The 18,924-nt window shown below is 40.4% G+C and overlaps 2 protein-coding genes across 2 annotated transcripts in view; one reads left to right on the forward strand and one right to left on the reverse strand.

Annotated features, from left to right (window-relative positions):
• The first annotated feature begins 2,966 nt into the window (after window positions 1–2,966).
• Window positions 2,967–7,308, forward strand: FAM237A (family with sequence similarity 237 member A). Its single transcript, XM_036319554.1, has 2 exons — window positions 2,967–3,378; window positions 7,091–7,308. Exons 1-2 carry the CDS (start codon window positions 2,967–2,969, stop codon window positions 7,225–7,227), a joined length of 549 nt encoding a protein of 182 aa, XP_036175447.1. The 3' UTR covers window positions 7,228–7,308.
• Window positions 7,309–10,366: 3,058 nt separating this feature from the next.
• DYTN (dystrotelin) overlaps window positions 10,367–18,924 on the reverse strand; it is a 50,046-nt gene continuing 41,488 nt past the window's right edge. The window contains exons 10-12 of the mRNA XM_036318712.1: window positions 18,701–18,860; window positions 16,552–17,053; window positions 10,367–10,470 (exon numbers count right to left, since the gene is read on the reverse strand). Of these exons, the coding sequence (XP_036174605.1) occupies window positions 10,367–10,470; window positions 16,552–17,053; window positions 18,701–18,860 (766 nt within the window). The remainder of the gene's footprint in view (window positions 10,471–16,551; window positions 17,054–18,700; window positions 18,861–18,924) is intronic.

Here is an 18,924-nt window from a genome sequence, read left to right on the forward strand (position 1 = left end):
CTCCTCAAAGATACCTTCACTGCCCCCTCCTTTCACTCTCCCTTTCTTGGGGTCCTCTCATGTCACACGCTGTCCCTGTGCACACACACTGTGTTTCTCTAATGACCTTCTCCTAGTGGCTGAGGGCTCCTTGAAGTTCAGGAAGCAAATCTGAGACCTCACCTAGGATCTTTTCCCATATCCTTAGGATGTAATTTAAAGCAGGCATCGGTATGCTCAGATCACAGATTGAGGCATAGAAGTGCACTTCATCCGGTTTCAGGACAGGAGAGCCCCTTAGGAAGAGTCTCTTGCTGTCACTTCAGTAGGAACGGGTCTCCGTGTCTTCCATAAACCTGGTTACAAGTCTGGTTCCTCCTTGTGCCCCCTCTGGAAGGTAACCATGGATACTGTTGAGCTGGCATAAAAGCCTTCAATTAAGTGGATACTACAAGTGGTTTTCAGGATGCTTAGAGGGGTTTGACGTGGGGGACAAAATCTGGAAACACTTGCAAAGGTAGGAGGACTTTTTGCCTCCGGTCTCTGGGCTAGGAATATCCCAGTTAGGATGGACGCTCATGGTCAGCAGAAGCCCCAAGGACTCTAGCCCGGGCTGGGATATTAACTAGCTGTGAATCCAGCATCAAAGGCAATCCCAGCCGGGTCCTCTTCTTGGAAAACAGGGACCCCGCTGTGAAGCTGGAGCGGTGGGCTGACTCCAGCGAGGCCAGTAGCAGCCTGGGCTGGAGAGAAAGGGATTTCCTGAACCCAGCCGGGAGCTTCCAGCAGCTCCACGCCCCTTCCCCACATCCTGGCCCCAGCGGTGTTCTACTAGGAGACATTCACACCAAGGAATGTCCTTGCAGCCCTTACTGACCGCCGGGAGGGCGCCCACGTGCGCCCACGTGCCTTCCCGGACTTTAGGAGTCCGGGGTCTTCTCTCTCCGCTATTGATTCCCAAACAAGGCACGCCTAGGGCGTGGGGATCGGGGCGCTTCCTCTCACTCCTAGACCTGCTTGGGGCTGGGTCTCAACTTTCCAGCTCCTGCCTGCAGCGGTTGGAAAAGCCAAACCAACCGCACAAAGAAAGGCTCAATGCCGCTGAGTGGAGGGTGGGTGTGGGTCACGGTCAGCGAGTGTGTGTGTGGCTAAGTCTGCTCATTTCCTGAAGTGAGATCTTCGAGGGAGGGAGGGAGGGAAGAGGGTGTGGGAGACGGACTTGGGGGCGAGGGGTGGCGGCGGTTTCCCGGCGCTTTGACGTAGACTTGGAGAGGCGCGGGGCACTCCTACTGCTTAAGAAGAGGCGCCGGAGCCGCCAGGACCCGCCACTGGGGACCTGCACTCGCTTGGGAGCAGCCTGAGCCTCTTCTCTGCGCTCGCTCGCGGGAATCCAGACGGGGCTGGGCAGGTAAGTGCGGAGGGGCGCCCTTCTGTCCCCTGGGAGGAAAGGCGTGGAGTAAGGAGGCGAGTGGGGCACAGAGGACACACAGAGGGTCCCTGGCAGCTCTGCTCCGAGGAGGGTGAGGCTGTGGGACCAGGTGCGGCGCGAGGACCCCGGGGTTGAGGAACTTCCAAGCTCGAGGAGGGCGCTCCCAAAGGAGCCCAAGTGAGCGCCGTGGCCCGAGCTGCCAGGGACCAGGGAGACGCGGAGAGCGCCAACTTCAGCACGCTGGACAGCGCCCGCCCTGTGTCTTCAACTTAGCATTGGCATCCGGGACGAGTCCTCTAAGAAAAAGCAACTTTGGCGCCCCTCCGCTTTGATAGCTTAGTTCAGAAGAGGACAAATGGATGTAATTTTGTTCAGGTAGAGATCTTGTGTAAATGACCTGAAATACAGGGGGAACATTTTTGAATAATCTTGTATCTAACATACCTCTTCAAAACAGGAACATGCGTGTTCAAAGACGGTTTATGAAATATCAATTTAAGGGTGTCTCAATACGATCTGCTGCTGTGCAGGAGGAAACGATTCTGTATTATGGCGTTGTCATTCAATGTTTCAATATAGATGTATTCCCACGAGCTGTGCCCTGCTTGCCTTCATGATACTAACATCTAAAATGTTAGGAACTATAAGATAAGGCTGAAAATGACCCCTCCTGTGCAAAATGAGATACATTTGTATAGTCTGTGAAGAGTCAGATAACCTGTCTGGGGGGGAAAATGAGGTTATTATTATCTTAAGGATATCATTTCTCATTGCACGTGTCTGAAGTGTAACATAATTTCAAATTTGTATATGGATGCCTTGATTTTATTGCAACAGGCTTTGATAACTAGAAAAATTTAACAAGAGGCAAATTATTTTTGTTAAAATTCTTGAGATTTATAGCAAGAAAAGAGAAATGAGAGAGCATCATTTTATGAAAGTTATATCAGAATTGGAGAATATTTTAGGTGTTGGTAAAAATGTCCATTGAGTCTACTCTAATGGGTTAAATATATGTCCCTTGGCTCACATACTTTTTAGCACACTATCTCCTGTTTATTTTTATTTACAACATTTTACAATTCTTATGCCTTTTTTAAAAAAATTAAAATTAGCTGAACAGGAAGGTGTCCAAGGGTGAGATATATTAAAAATCTTAATTGCACAGGAGTCCTTGATTAGGATAGCTAAGCTGAATTATGATTTTGTAAAAGAATGAAAGCCATGCAACAAGATTTTAAAATTTCATTTAAGATCTTTTAAATTATATTCCTTTACTAGAAAAAAATGTGTTCATTCATTCACCTTAAAGGATGAGTGTACATCTTAGGAGTACATATTTCTTAGTCTACACTATCCAGCTGAACAATGAATCATTTTAGATAGAATAGTGCTTGTGATATGGGGAAAATGGTAAGACTTCCTAAGGACAATGGTGTGGGTGTGTCTCCTTTGCTGGCATCAAGGTTCTTAAAGGCATAATTATTTTCTTTACTGAGTGGAGCACAACAAGCAGGGACTCATGTGAGATATTTCCATCATGTGCATTTTCAGGGCCATGGCTGATCCTGGAAACAGAGGAGGGCTCTACCGTCCCTTGAGCCTCACCTGCTCCCTGCTCATTGTGGGAATGTGCTGTGTGTCTCCTTTATTCTGTCATAGCCAGACAGACCTGCTGGCTCTTGACCAAGCCGATCCCCAGTGCTGGGAATCCTCCTCAGTGCTCCTCCTGGAGATGCGGAAGCCTCGGATTTCCAACACTGTGTCAGGTTTCTGGGATTTCATGATCTACCTGAAGTCATCGGAGAACTTGAAGCATGGGGCACTGTTTTGGGATCTGGCCCAACTCTTCTGGGACATCTATGTGGACTGTGTCCTCTCCAGGAACCATGGCTTAGGAAGGAGGCAATTGGCTGGAGAGGAAGAGGAGATGTCGGCAGTGCACCCACCGCACTCGGGGAGGAAACAAGGTGGTCAGCCCCGGGTCCCGGGTCTCGAAAGGGTCAATCCCGTACGGATGTGCTGAATTGTGAGGAAGAGGGAAGTGGCTTTAGACTGACCCATTGCCATATACATTCCTCTCAGGGGGGAACCCTACAAGCACACACAAGCAGGGACTCATGTGAGATATTTCCATCATGTGCACTTTCAGGGCCATGGTGATAAGAAGATAGTACTTCCTCTTGTATTTCATAGGAGCTATTTATATTAGAATATTGTCCTCATCCTTATACATCATGTGAACAGCAGCAAGGAAAAGTCAGAAGGACGAGTAAGGGAAAAGGAAGAGTCCCAAAACGAAACATAAAATTATAAAAGGAAGCCCCTAAATTAACACTATTTTTTTTTTTTACCATTAGCCTGAATATTGGGTCATAACCTGTGTTTACTTGCTCTGGACTTGGGAAGGTTGAAATACAAACCTGGGGAATGTTCACAAACACATAAACTGTTGCCACTTTTAAATAAAACAAACAGCAAACACATTGCTTTCACGTAATTGCAAGGACTCCTTGAGATGTACTTAGCTGATGAAGTAAAAGGTAGAAAAAATGGCTGGCTTACAAAGTCCCTCCTCACTGCTTTTTAAACAAATCTCAAGTAATTAGCTCCCAGCAAGCTGAATGATTAATATTTAATAATTTGGAACTTCTTACAAATTTAGAGGTTTTCACATCAGTAAATTTATATTAAAATGCAATCTTCTCTGAAGGCACGCGATGGAATGTCTTTTAGAGAATTAGAACGAGGGAGAAACAGTCTGGAGCAGTGATGGCGAACCTTTGAGCTCGGCGTGTCAGCATTTTGAAAAACCCTAACTTAACTCTGGTGCCGTGTCACATAGAGAAATTTTTTGATATTTGCAGCCATAGTAAAACAAAGACTTATATTTTTGATATTTATTTTATATATTTAAATGCCATTTAACAAAGAAAAATCAATCAAAAAAATGAGTTCGCGTGTCACCTCTGACACGCGTGTCATATGTTCGCCATCACTGGTCTGGAGTAAGTTGAGAGATACCTTAGCAGTAAACATATTGCTTTTGTTCCTCTCTTGGCAGTGTTTCAACGAATGAGCTTTCAATGCTTGCAGCAAGGGCTGTGTGAGTGGCAGTGAGTTAATAAATTGGAATTATATACTTTAATAATTAAGTTATTAAATTATAAAATTAGAATTATTTATACACAAGTGGAACACTAAAGCATAACTAAATTTTGCATGCGTACATTTTATTGTGAGAATTCTTATGTATTTCCATAATCTCTTAAAATAACAATCAACCATAAGCGTTTCAGATGAACACTTTCCCAAGATATTGTAGAGCCTTTATATATCTAGTTTCTTTTCACCTTAGTAACTAAAAATCCTCATGGTTTGCTGATCCATAAAGCCAGATATTATTTATAGATAAATTTAGTATTTTAGCAAGTGTTATTGTAACTTAAACTAATTTTATGTTTTAGAGGAAATGTTCTTTCAGCAGCTTAGCTTTAAAGTAGAAGAAACACAAAACGAGTGTCTATATGTTTATTATTAACATTTAAACATATTTTGAACAGAGGCTGCAAGACATCAGTTGCAGTAGGGACTGTATATTCTCCTCCTCTGCCTAAGTAGTCTGAGACTATTTTTTTGAGCACACTTCAACGTGGCATTTCCATCCTCCATTAACTTCAGCTTTGGGAGCCACTTCTTCTGGATACAGAGTTGCTATTGACCCAGCTGGTCTGCAAACTTTAACTGCAGTTGCTACGCAAGTAACAAGAGTGAACTTTTCACTTTATTGAAGTTGTTTTAACCTCTGACATAAGCAATAGTTTGAAGATCAGGAAACAAGACTTTGCATTTGGTTTGTACAATTATAATGGAAGAGTGTCTTGGGTCAAGAAGACACTATATCTAAAAGTTAAGTCGTGGCAGGAACATTGAGATTTCATCTCAAGAGGCTTGATTATATCTCTAGTGGCTCAATTGGCCCTGGATGTACCTGTACAAATTCCGCACTTGTTTTTTCTTTTGCTACCAGGTCAGGGTGGGGATGAGGGTGTAGAGGTGTTAGTCTCTATTGTTCTCAGGGAAATCAGAGAATCAGGGAAATCATCAGAACAGAAGTCAAGAACTACAATAAGTGCCTTCATAATATGCAAAAGGTTCTTATTACTTTGACGTTTTGGAATAAAATAGTTTAAATACAGTTGAGAGATATTGCTTTAAATCATGCTTTGTTAAAAACAGAACTCTTATATACTTGTGTATGTTAATGTGTTATATTTTTTAATATTGGGCCAACAAGTATAAACAATAGATACCAAAGAGCCATGTAATTGGGCAAGTTAATTAATTTACTTAGCCTTCAGTTTCTTCATCTGAAAAAGAGGGATATAGAAAGAATTAGATGACCCATAAAGAGTCTACAGGCTCTTGCTTCTAATGTTTTGTGCGTCTACAGAAAGAAATGTACAAAAGGCATGTACTTCATTCTGGGAAGAATCTGGAAGAGCTTTACCCCAAGGACAGCTTATCCACCAGGGTGAGGGATGACCTGGACACCATGGTTGTTTGTAACAATGATAAGCAGGAACAGAGGAAGTCCAGAAACGAAATGAGAATTCCAAAAACTCTGAGGGCTAGAGACATCATTTCAGAAAAAACTCAAAAGATCATTGGTATTTAGTCTGGAAAGATAAGAGCTAATAATTGAATGCTGAAATATCTGGAAGGTGTGAGGGCAGTGTGCCAAGGCTTAACCACTAAATTATGATGAATGATGAATTATATAAAGGCAGAGAGGGAGAGGAGGAGGAGGGTAGAAAAGAAGGTGGAAGGGGCAGGGGGAAGGAGGAGGGAGATGGAGAAAGATAAAGGTATTAATTGATTTAGGAAAAGAGTAGGCTGATGATAACTCCCAGTAGAAAATAACAGAGTAGTGGATAGCTCATGGATTAGTTTCCTGGGGCATGTGCCTTGATGGGGAATCAAACAGGCAACTTCCTGGTGCATGGGACAATGTTCAACCAACTGAGCCACACTGGTTGGGTGATACCTGCTTATGTTTTAAACACTAAACAGAGGAGAAAACAATGCTTCAGATATATAAATAATTAAATTACAAATGCTTGGTTTTCTATTTTATTCCAAGAAATTTCCCAAGGAACATATTCAGAAATTACCCATCTAGAAGACATTCAGCGATGTAACCAAGGATGCAGTATGAGGCTCTTCACTGCAGTGTTATTTATAGCAACAGGAAATTTGAAAGTCGCCCAAATGTCCCATAATAGGGTAATGGTAAACTAAAGTATGGTATAAAGTGTGTATGCATAAAACTACGGTTATTTCTGGAAAATTATGCTAAGGGTGGCTTCAAGTTTTTTCTTCATATTTTTATACCAAAAATTATATAATGACCATTTTTATTTTTTAAGTCAGAAACATATCTTAATACATATTAATAAGAAAATGTATTTATTATAATTTAATTTATATAACTGAACTGCATAGGACACAACATTACATAAACACATATTTACATATACATGTCTGGAGTAAATTTATACAGAATTTTGATAGTAGAGTGGCAGAAACAGCAAACTTCCTTTTTAAAACTAATATATTGATATTTAATTAACCTGAAAAAATTCGGTGGCTTAATGATTCATTCCTTTTCTTTACTTCCAGGTGCACATTCTCAGCAACCAAGAATCCTTTCCCTGAAGAAGAAAGAGATTGAAGATTTGCTAAGCCTGTACATACACAGGAGAGGGTCTAAGTCAATTGGAAAAGCAAGCAGTGGCCTTGAAATAAAGAGAAAATAAATCTAACTTCAGAGCTAACTCAAGCGTTGGAATTTAAAAATATATATATTTTTCTTGACAATCGATCATTTATTCACTTGAAATGGTGGGAATGTCCAGAGATAAGTATTAAGCCACAGAGTACTTAGTTTCATTCGTTTAGGCTGCTAGCATGTCCCCTCAAATGATGACCTTTCTGCCAGGTCATCCCGCAGTCTGAAAGACTTAAAAGAGCTTTCAAAGATGAGTAGGGGTTGGGGGATACTCAGATTCTTTGTATTCATTTTGACCATTTGTTTTGGGATGCATGACATTGTTAATGAACTAGAGTGCCATACCATACATTTAACTTGAATGCGTTGCATGACTTCCAAGCCATTAACCACTGGATTGCTTATGCACAGGCATATTAATTAGAAGTTACTGATGACCTGTGATACCCGAATCTTGTTTGAAAGAATATTTTTGAATATTTTAACTGAATGATGCAAAAACAAAAAACACCTGGTGAATAAAGCATTCTTCTAATGAAAACAAAATTAATAAAAAGCTCTGGACCCCAGGCAATATTATTGAAGTCTCTTTATTTCAATATTTAATGTTACCATTAATGATAATCAAATCTCAAATAAAATGAGCATTAAGTTTGTTATTTCCAAATAAGCGTATTTTCAGTCTGATTAACTACGAAAACTTTATAATTGATTAGACTTCGCATTGAAAAGGAAGCTAAAAGTAAAATGAACAACTTTATAAGAAAATTACTTGTAAGCATTTTTTTCCCCTTAAAATAAGCAGGCCTGAATGCGGTTCATAGAAGAGAAGTCCAATTAGCAAGCTTATTTGCATTCCACACACATTGCTCTTTTTATATCATATAATTATTCTGTTTTTCCAATCACTCTGTAACCGATGACAGACAACCAGTTTGAATTTCAGCTACGTTAGCGATCCACTTGCTTTCTCCAGGTCCAAAGGAAACCTCAGTAAATGTTTTAACTGAAGGTTTAGGGCCCTCCCTAAGCTAAAACTCTTATCTAAGGTGTTATCATAAGAAGCCGAAACCTGTTTGGCTCAGTGGATAGAGCGTCGGCCTGCGGACTGAGGGGTCCCAGGTTCGATTCCGGTCAAGGGCATGTACCTGGGTTGCGGGCACATCCCCAGTGGGAGATGTGCAGGAGGAGGCTGATCGATGTTTCTAACTATCTCTCTCCCTTCCTCTCTGTACAAAATCAATAAAATATATTTTTTAAAAAATAAATAAATGAAGTGTTATCATAAGAAGACTCAGCAGCACCTGAGGTTTAGCCAAGCCCTTCAATGGAGGAAGCAGGTCTGGGGGAGGGAGGGGCCCAGCCCCAGCTTCTCCTGTTTAGAACGAGCACATCAGAGGCTGCCACACTTCAGCTGCCATCTCTACGTGGGTGCATGGTTTTGCTTTCATGCCACTTTCTCTAATGTCGTTCATCATATTCTTTAAAAACATCCCACAAACTCATTGCCTCTTATAAACTGTTAAAAAGATGCCACTCTCATGATGCTTACAATACCTGCCCCTCACATGTCACAGTGGTCTACACAACACCGGCTGCCCAAGTTTTCTTAAAGGGCCAGAAAGTAAATATTCTGTGCCTTGAGAGCCATCCAGTCTCTGTTGCAACTCATCAGTTCTGACTTTGTAGAATGAAAGTGGCTGTAAACAAGACCTGAATAAATGAGCATGCCTGTGTTCCAATGAAACTTTCATTTATGGACCCTGACATTGGAATCCATATCATTTTCAAGTGTCACAAGATAATTCTTCTCCATGATTTTTTCATTATTGAAACAGTCCTAACCACTCTTAGATCATAGCGTGTACAAAATCAGCAGCGGGTGAGACGTGCCCTTGGCTGTAGCTTGCTGACTGGCATGCTTACAAAACGTGTGAGGAACAAGCTGGGATGAAGGAAGAAGGAGGCAATACATTGAGCAACAAAACTAAAATAAAAAATTTGTGGTAAGCTGAAAGGCCAAAACTATTAGGATGAGATTGAACAGGGATAACTTAGTCCTAATCCTATCCAGTTGGATATCACTTCATTCTGGAAACAGTACTAGAAATTATAGATCATATAAATAAAAGCTCAAGCCTCTCTAAATGTAACATGGACTATTCATTAAGATAATTGGTAAAACAATGAAATCATAACAATATTTACTGAGAGAAAGTACAGAGCAGTGGTTAGAGTGAGTATAAGCTTAGGAGCTGGGTTTGAATCTCAACTTCTTTATGCATCGACCAAATAACTTTGGACTAGTTGCTGACCCGCTTTGTGCCTCAGTTTTCTTATAGAACATCCACTTGCTAGGTTTGTTGTGAGGATTAAATGAGTTAGTGCATACAAGGTACCTAGAAACAAAGTGCGCTAATAGTAAAAAGTGTTAGCTATTACTTAGGACATCATTCAATTAAGCATCTGCAGCCTCATTATACATACAGAGAAAGGAGGCACACAGGTACTTTGGCCAAACTCATTGGAAGTGGGGTCTTACAGAGAAACAGTCATGTTTTAAAAATAAATTTGAGATCATTGTTGATTTATATACAGTTGTCAGAAATAATACAGAGGTATCCTATATCCAGTTTCCCTCAATGACAACATCTTGCATAACTATAGCATAATAATACAACCAGGAAATTGGTACAAGCCAGTTTATTCAGATTTCACCGGTTCTGGGTGCACTCAATTATATGTGTGTGTATTTAGGTTTTTTTTGTGTGAGCTTATTTTCCAGCAAGAGCAACCAGATAGAAAATTAGCTCATCAATTCAGTAATTTAAATGTTGTTAAAGAAGATAGTTACACAGCTTCATTTAGATCACACACTTGAATATTACTCCAACTATTTTAAAGTAAGAATGGCCCTCTACTGGAAACTCAGCACATCCGATTGGATTCAGCCACGTCTTCCCATTTCCCTCAACCACCCCTCTCTCCCAAAGGCTTTGCCCTTAAGAACTAAGACACATGAGTAAGGAGATGGAAAAAATAAAACTTTCTTCATGCTTCACACCAAAATATTGATGGAGAGAGGGTAGAGACTTAATTCTTTCAGTACAGATTTTGAAAATATGTTTCTTCATCACCCCAAGGGGCCTTTAAGACCGGACTCCTTTTCACTTCCAGCTGGGCAAGGTGATTTGATCAACAAGGGCAGAGAAGGCCCTGCTCACCCGCTCAGCTCCACGATACAGGTCCGTGTTTACAGAAGGTTGAGGATCTGAAATCAACAAACAAGAGAGTCCTTCAGAGAAGGTACCTGTAGGTTCTCAAGCTGATATTTATAACGCTCCAGGACAGGGAAGAAACAGAATCCACCTCTCCTCAGTTCCTGATGATAATGCACTCTCTCTAAAGTAGCTGGCAAGTGAGGTAGCTATTATTTACCAGGATCAATGACCCATCCAACCAGGTTGTGGGTTCTCAAAGGCATTTCCCTGGACTCCAAGCACAGACCTGAGTAGTCAGGAAGCCCATTCATTCTGGTGTACATCAGAATCACCTGGGAAGTGTCAGAAAAGACTGCTCGTTCCTACTCAGAATTCTGACTCAGTATATACTTGATTGCACTAAGGAACCCAGATATTTGGTCAAACACTGTTCTGGGTGTGTCTGTGAGGGTGTTTCTGAGTGAGGTGAACACTTAATAAGTAGCCTGGGTAAAGCAGACTGCCCTCCCAGTGTGGCAGGACTGCATCCAGTCAATTGAAGGCCCAAAGAGAACAAAGTGTGAGTAAGGGAATTTCTTCTGCCTGCCTTCCAGCTGGGCTGTCAGTCTTCTTCTGCCTTTGGACTCAGAATGAAACACCAGCTCTTCCTAGGTCTTGAGCCTGCCAGCTTTCGCACTGGAACTACCCTTTGGCTCTGCTGGCTTTGAGCTTGCTGACTACAGATGTTGGGACTTGTTAGCCTTCATAATCATGTGAGCCAATTCTTTAAAATAAACTTCTCTCTCTCTCCCTCTGAAATATTGTGCCACATTAAAAAAATGACATTGCACAATGTCTAAGATATATTGTCAAGTGAAAAAAGCAAAGATACATATGGGTGCTCCCCCAAAATGTAAGCACACACTTTGAATAATTATAAAGGCAGTGTTTATTAAAATACATTTCATTTTCAAAATTGAGCCATCAGCCGTTAAAGCGTGTATACATTTTTTTGGGTATACCCTATATAGGTAGACTAAAAGGATGAAGGAAAACTCACCAAACTGTTAATACTAGTTACCTCATGCAAAACAGGTAGCAAGAAGTGGAGGGCATGATAATGAATTCATTTCTTTAAAAAAATCTTTGCTTAGGCATTTTAATTTTACAATGAGCATGTCATATAATAATATTGTTTGTGTAATTAATAAAAAAAGATCACAGACAATGAAAACACGGAAAGGCTTGTTTTGTTAGTTACACACTTGAGTTACATGTTTTCTGTTGAACATAAGAGGAGAGGTTTTATGCCTTATTTACTCTATTTCCTAACATTGCTCCAGAATGACAAGGACCTTGAATAAACAGTATTTTATTGCCTGAATAAGAAACCTTGTCCAGAGGCAAACTTATTGTAGGATATTCTGTTTCTCAGTCCACAGTGATAAATATTTAAGACATGGCAATAAAGAAACAGGGAAGCAATAATCCATTTTATGCATGGAAGTTTTTTCTCATTGTTGGTTGTTTTCTTTTTAAGCTCCAGTCTCTTGGAATGTTAACAATAGCCAAAGACGTGCCCCTAGCTTGTGATTTGGCATACATTTGGAATTCAGTACGTATAGGGACTGAATTTCTGTAGCATACAGGTGGAAATGTTAGACATATCTGGAAAATCAATATTCCAGAAGATATCACAATGAGAAAATAATTTCAATCGAATGTTAGTAAAATCTGTCTGGTCTCTGAATGAATCAAGGATGAAGGAGATGGCTATCAGATTGACAGCTATGGAGGTTTAAAAGTATTAGGTTATTGAGTCTACTATTACCATTCTGGGCAACTGAAATACTGAGCCCGTGTCTTCCTTACAACAATAATTAATTAAGCAAACCAATAGGAACGAATATCTACTGTACTCAGACCTCTCTCTTGAGCTCCACATGGTACATGTTGATTGCCATTCTGATACGTCCTTTTGCATGTCTCTCAGACAATTCACACTTAATGTCCTCAGAACAGAACTCTTGATTTGCCCACCTCCATCTCAGTGTTCCTCGCTTCCCTCATTGCAATAGTGTATCACCATCCACCCAGGGCAAGCCACTGTCACACCTTACTTAGACAGCAACAGGCTACTACCTGGTCTTTTTGCTCACCCCCTTGCCCTTCTGCCAGCCACATTCCACACAATGCCAGAGTGTTTAAAAAACGTGTATCTATTTCAAAATGAATGCCAAGCACCATAGACCTCCAACATCTCCACCCTTAATGCCTTCCCTCTATTCCCTTGCCTTCTCTTCTCATCCTTTAAACCTACAGTGGCAAATAGATGGCAAAAAGGGATGGGAGAGAAGCTGGGAAAAGGATTTCAGATATACACAGGATATTTTACTCAAATTAGAAAGAAAATAATTTAATGAGAAAGTGAGACTAGAATATTATGTCCTTTTCTTTCTTTCTTTTTTTTTTATCACCACTAAAGCAAGTCCTGTTAGATGTTCTTTCAAATCTAATCCCTTTTGTGAAAGTTTGAACAAACTGCTACTGATTTTTCAATTGAACATTTGGGATTTCTAGAGGTTTGAGGATCCCTTTCTATACTTTATCTTTTCTATTAAGCTTCCATAGGCTCTTAAAATCCTATTATCCTAGGTATTGATACTGAATGACTCTATTCCGTTAATGTCAGCAATCACCCCCACACTGACCATCAGGCTTGCTGTTCTAATCTTATTAAGCCTTAAGTAATATAAAGGTCATTTTAATTTCCAAAATGTGTTGACTCCTTAGTAAAGCTCCAATCCAATAGGGTGGTCACTAGGATAATCACAACACTGGGTGAATACGTTAACACTGTGTGAGTAAATCTTAGCATATTACAAATAGTAGATCTTTCTAATCTTCCCAACAATTCTCAATTTAAAACACACACACACACACACACACACACACACACACACACACACACACACACACTTGGGACAGCAAAATGATCAGAAACTTCCTGCTGCGGTCTTATTCATCCATGACAGAGACAGAAATAAAACGAAAGTAACCAATACCTTAATTTAATTTCTTTGCCTTTCCACATCTTCATCAGGGTGGCTATCAATGCTTCTGTCTCTGATTCAGTTTGAGGTAATTCTAGTGAGCATCCATAGATTATACATAAGTTATGGAGTGTAATTTTTATTTATTTATTTTAATCCTCACCCAAGGGTATGTTTTTACTGATTTTAGAGAGAGAGGGAGGGAGGGAGACACACACACACACACACACACACACACACACACACATCAATGTGAGAGAAAAACACCAATTGGTTGCCTCCTGTATACACCTAAGCCAGGGATTGAACCCACAACCTTTTGGGTATATGGGACAATGCTCCAACCAACTGAGCCACCTGACCTCTAATCCATACTACCAATGGCTAAGTAGAACTTATAAACAGGATCATATTCAATACCAGACTAAATAAGGACATAAAATTAAGAAATATTTAAGTAAGGGATGACAGTGTTTAATAATTGCAAATAGTAGCCATGAAAGTTAATATAGATCTGATGCCTAAAAGCCTCAAAGATCTAAGACTAATATAAAATAAACCAGAGGCCTGTTGCACCGATTCGTGCACTGGTGGGGTCCCTCAACCTGGCCCGCACCCTCTCACACTCCGGGACTCCTCAGGGGATGTAATGGTGTGCGAAGTGGCAGGTCGCCTAGGAGGAGCCTGAGCCAAGGCCGGATGCTGCGCCGCTCCCACTCATCCCGGCCCCGCTGTGCCTGTCGCTGCCTCCGCTTGGTAAGCTCCTTGAGCAGTGCTCCTCCTGTGGGAGCGCACTGACCACCAGGGAGCAGCTCCTGCATTGAGCGTCTCCCCCTGGTGGTCAGTGCGTGTCCTAGTGACTGGTCTACTGGTTGCTTGATTGCTTAGGCTTTTATATATATAGATTACACTATAAGTTAAAATCTGATCAATTAGTATTTGCTGAATAATCATAAAGTATATAATACTCTAATAACAAAAAGGGAAAATGTTCATCCTTTTGATATAATAATGCATAATTTCTGCATAAGTATTTCAGTGTTTCTATTTTGGTTGTAAATGCAAGTAGAGGAAAAATTTTTGAGACATATATTCTTATATTTTCTACATTATTTAACATGGCTAATTGCATCTTTATTCATTATTACATCATCTGAATTGAAAAATAAACTTTACTTTTTCATGATTTTCCTTTAATGGTTGAGCTTGTTAGACATTAAAAAAGTCACTTAAATTATGCATAAATCTTGCCTTAGCCGGTTTGGCTCAGTAGATAGAGTGTTAGCCTGAGGACTGAAGGGTCCCGGGTTTGATTCCAGTCAAGTTAAGGGCACATACCCTGGTTGCAGGTTTCCCAGCCCTGGCCAGGATATGTGCAGGAAGTAACCAATCAATATGTCTCTCTCACATTCAATGTTTCTCTCTCCTCTCCCTCTCTCTTCCACTCTCTAAAAATCAATGGAAAAAATATCCTTGGGTGAGGATTAACAACAACAACAAAAAACATAGATCTTTTATCTTTAGGTATCAAAGTGAACACAGTGTGGGGTGTTGTCTTCCAAATATGTGTAGATCTAGTCTATTAGGAATCTGAACTGTGCAAAATAGCCGGCTTACATTTGTTGTGGCGGACCCAACACAACATTTTAGAAATCAGAAAAGGTCAAGTGGATATTGACTTTGCTTTGAATAATTATCATGACCCCAGTGATGTTTAGATGGAAATACAGTGGGTGGAATCTTGTGTCAGCCTAAGAATCAGGCACAAGGAGTTCCTATGCCATCCTTGTCTCAGGCATTCTGGGCATGCTTCTGGCATCTTTGTGATGCTGTTCCTCTGATATAATAATTATAACTCCCATTCCCTTCACAGTAGAGAATTTAGACTCACCAAGTAATTTCTTCAGGGACTTGGCTCTACCAAGTTCAATATCCAGCTGACACTAAGCACCCATTTTATAGTCTACCACCTGTTATGGTCTAAAGTGAAATTTAGAAATTCAGAATTCCTAGCCCCCAGTACCTCAGAATTTGACTATATTTGGAGGTAGAGTCTTCAAAGAGTTAATTACATTAAAATGACGTTTTAAGGGTAGGTACTAAACCACTATGGAGTGTCCTTATAAGAAGAGGAAATTGGATAGGGGCATGCACAGAGGGAAAATGGTGTGAAAACGCAGGGAGAACACAGCCATCTACAAGTGAAGGAGAAAACACCAATGATGTTGACACCTTGATCTCAGACTTTTAGCCTCTAAGGCCACTAAGAAAAAAAAAGTGTGTGTGTGTGTGTGTGTGTGTGTGTGTGTGTGTGTGTGTGTAATGTATCTATCTACTTATTTATAATTTTATTATTACTATTTTTTCTTAAGCCAACCAGTCTGTGGTACTTTGCTATGACAGCTCTAGCAAACTAATATATCAACTCAGAAATATTTTGAGAAGACCTCCTGTGATGCAGAAACACATGAGAATGTTATCCTTTGTTTTATCACAAGTTTCTAGATGAATTGTACTCCGACATAAAAGATCTTAGGTTTTCTTAAAAAGAAATGGATGTAGCTATCAATATCAGTATGCTAAGATAACAAAATGCTCTATAAATAATACATCATGCCAAAACAGAAGAAATAACTATAGGAAAAAAGGATTAAAGAAAAGATCCTTTAGAATTAAGCAATGAGTCATAGTTTATGAAGAATATGATGAAGCTAATGATGATACTACTTATAATATGGAAACCTTAACCAATGATCCTCTAGAAATAGAGCATAATTTATGCTGACAAGTTATATGTTTTACTATTGATAATAGTAATTGCAATAAGAAACTAATAAGCATTTGCTGAATTCTTGGTATGTGCCAGGTGCTAGACTAAAATCTCAGATGGTTTATCACCTTTCATGCTCACAACAACTGGAATGAATTAGGCAGTACTAGAAATCATGTTCAGAGATGCTACTGATGTGCAAAAGATTCACTACTCTGACTGGTGGTGAATTGTACTTTCTAGATGAATTGTAGCTGTTGGGCTAATGTTATAAAATCAAGTGTTTTTAAAAGGCCATCACTATCTCTATTGATTGTGAAAAATCTTACCCGATGGCATTTCTAGAGTGAAGGCATCCGTAAGTTTTGATAGCAGTTCTTGCAGTTCCTCTTCTTCCAGCTCATCCTTTTCCTCCTGGATGTTAACTGTCTCTTTCCTTTCCATGGGTGGAGGAGTAGGACTGTTGATTTCCGTAGGAGCATTCTGGGGGGTGTCCTGTAGCAGTCCTTCCTGGGGACTGGTTGGGGAGCTAAAGATTTCCTTGGAGGTCTTTAGTGCTTGGCTTTGTGCCCTGGTGCTTTGTGTTGACGTTGGCTGCAAAATGGCCTCTGGTGATTCTGAATTTGGTAGAGCATGCTCTACTTTTGCTTGACTTTGTTGACTTTTGCCAACCACAGTGGGGTTAAGAAAAGGTTCCCATTCCGGACCATCCACACTGGCATTCTTGCTCTGGGAAGAATCTTCTTCCTTCCAAAAACTTTTATCCTTTTCATGGTCACTCTTGGATATCTTATTTTGATAGGAAGATGGATGGAGTGGCTGAAACTTTGCCTGGAGAAAAAAAAAAAGCTTTACTTATGAAGAAATTAACACTTATCTTGCTTTTTTAAATATATGCATTTCATTTTAATATTCCAAAAGGAAATTGTAATGTGATATTTTTTCTGCTCTCTAAATACATTAATCTAATGTATGCTGTTAATTCAATATCAATCTAAAATTGTCTACAAAAGTTAAAACAGCTCAGATATTAAAATATCACAAGGAATAATCACAATGAATTTGAAAAATGTTGGGTTCTAGATACTCAGATCCTAAGATTGTAAGGAATTTCTGAAAACATCATCCTATATTGAATTGATAGATTAAAAATGGAGTGTAAAATAGATATGTTTTCATATTCAATGTCCTTTAAGAAACAATTTCTTATGTTTTGGTGTAGCATCAAAGATCTCCAATTACCTGAAAAGTCTATGAAAATACTCTTTTTCAACTGCAAATTTGTGTGAGGCCACGCTTATTCATATACTAGAGGCCCGGTGCACAGACTCATACACATTGAAAGGAAATTAATTAGAAGGTGCCCAGTGGGGCGGGACTGGGCGAGATGGGCCTGACACATCCTGGAGCCAACCTCCCGCGGCCCCTCTCCAGCATCTGCAGAGTGAGAGGGCTCCCTCCAGCAGGTGGGGTCCCTCAGCCTGGCCTGCAGGGATTGGGCCAAAACTGGCAGTCCGACATTGCTTGAGGGGTCCCAGAATGTGAGAGGGCACTCTGCAAAGTTGCTGTCGCTCAGCAGCTCCTGCATTGAGCATCTGCCCCCTGGTGGTCAGTGTGCATCATACCTACTGGCCAGCCGGCTGGTTGCTTAGCCTTTTATATATATAGATTTCAACCAAAACATCTTGCCACAGATCGAATGCTGAAGCAATCATGAAAATCCAGCTATCTTTTATTAAACCATATATTAAAGAGATTTCTAAAAATTGCAAAATGATGCCACACTTCTCAGTCTTAAAAAATATGTAGTTACTGCTTAAAATTGTTATTTTATTTTTTAAATCTTGACCCAAGGATATGTTTATTATTGATTTGAGGGGGGGAGATAGAGAGAGGGAGAGAGAGAGAGAGAGATTTCCCCCCCCACTTATTTATGCAATCATTGGTTGCCTGTTGTATGTACCCTGACCGGAGATTGAACCCTCAATCTTGGCATATTGGGAGGATGCGCTAATTAACTGAGCTACCCAGTCAGGGCCTGCATGGCTCAGTTTTAATTTTTATTATGGAAAATATTGATAGATATAACCCACAGAAGCTCCTTGGGAATCCTAAAAAATTTTTAAAGCAGGTAAAAGGGATAATGAGACCAAAAGGTTTAAGAATGAAAGCTGTAAAGAACCTCTTTGATACTTACCTGGCAGGGGAGATACCATGATCAAGAACCTCTTTGCCCCAGGCCTATTGTTTCTAAATGGTACTAATTCTGTTCTCTCCCAGTGGCATTACCTTCATGAAGGGGGAGGACAGTCTGGAAAATGAAAGCTGGAGTGGGTCCAGGTATGAAGAGGAGAGGGAAAGGGAAAAGGCTGGTCAAGGTGAGGTGCGAAGTTTCAGGCTGCAGCCCTCCCTTGACCAGAGGATTTGAGGTCAGACTTTTAGGTAGTCCGGGTGGCCAGGGTCTCCTACATTTTATACCTGTAAATCCTGTCCCATTTGCTGTAGCTTGGTCCAGAGACTGTCCTGGTTGGCTGTGAGTTCGTGAATCTTTGTTTCAAATCTGCAACATTTTTCTTCTTGGGAGGTGTATATGGCTTGCAACTTGTCTTTGTATCGGTTTAACTGTTTTTTAAGGAACCTGGAAGACACAGGTCTGAATGGATTGAAGGGCAAGAGGCCAGCAGACTAAGTAGAGGTGTGTG

The sequence above is a fragment of the Myotis myotis genome, unplaced genomic scaffold (genome assembly GCF_014108235.1).
Source record: "Myotis myotis isolate mMyoMyo1 unplaced genomic scaffold, mMyoMyo1.p scaffold_m19_p_8, whole genome shotgun sequence".
Classification (NCBI taxonomy): domain Eukaryota; kingdom Metazoa; phylum Chordata; class Mammalia; order Chiroptera; family Vespertilionidae; genus Myotis; species Myotis myotis.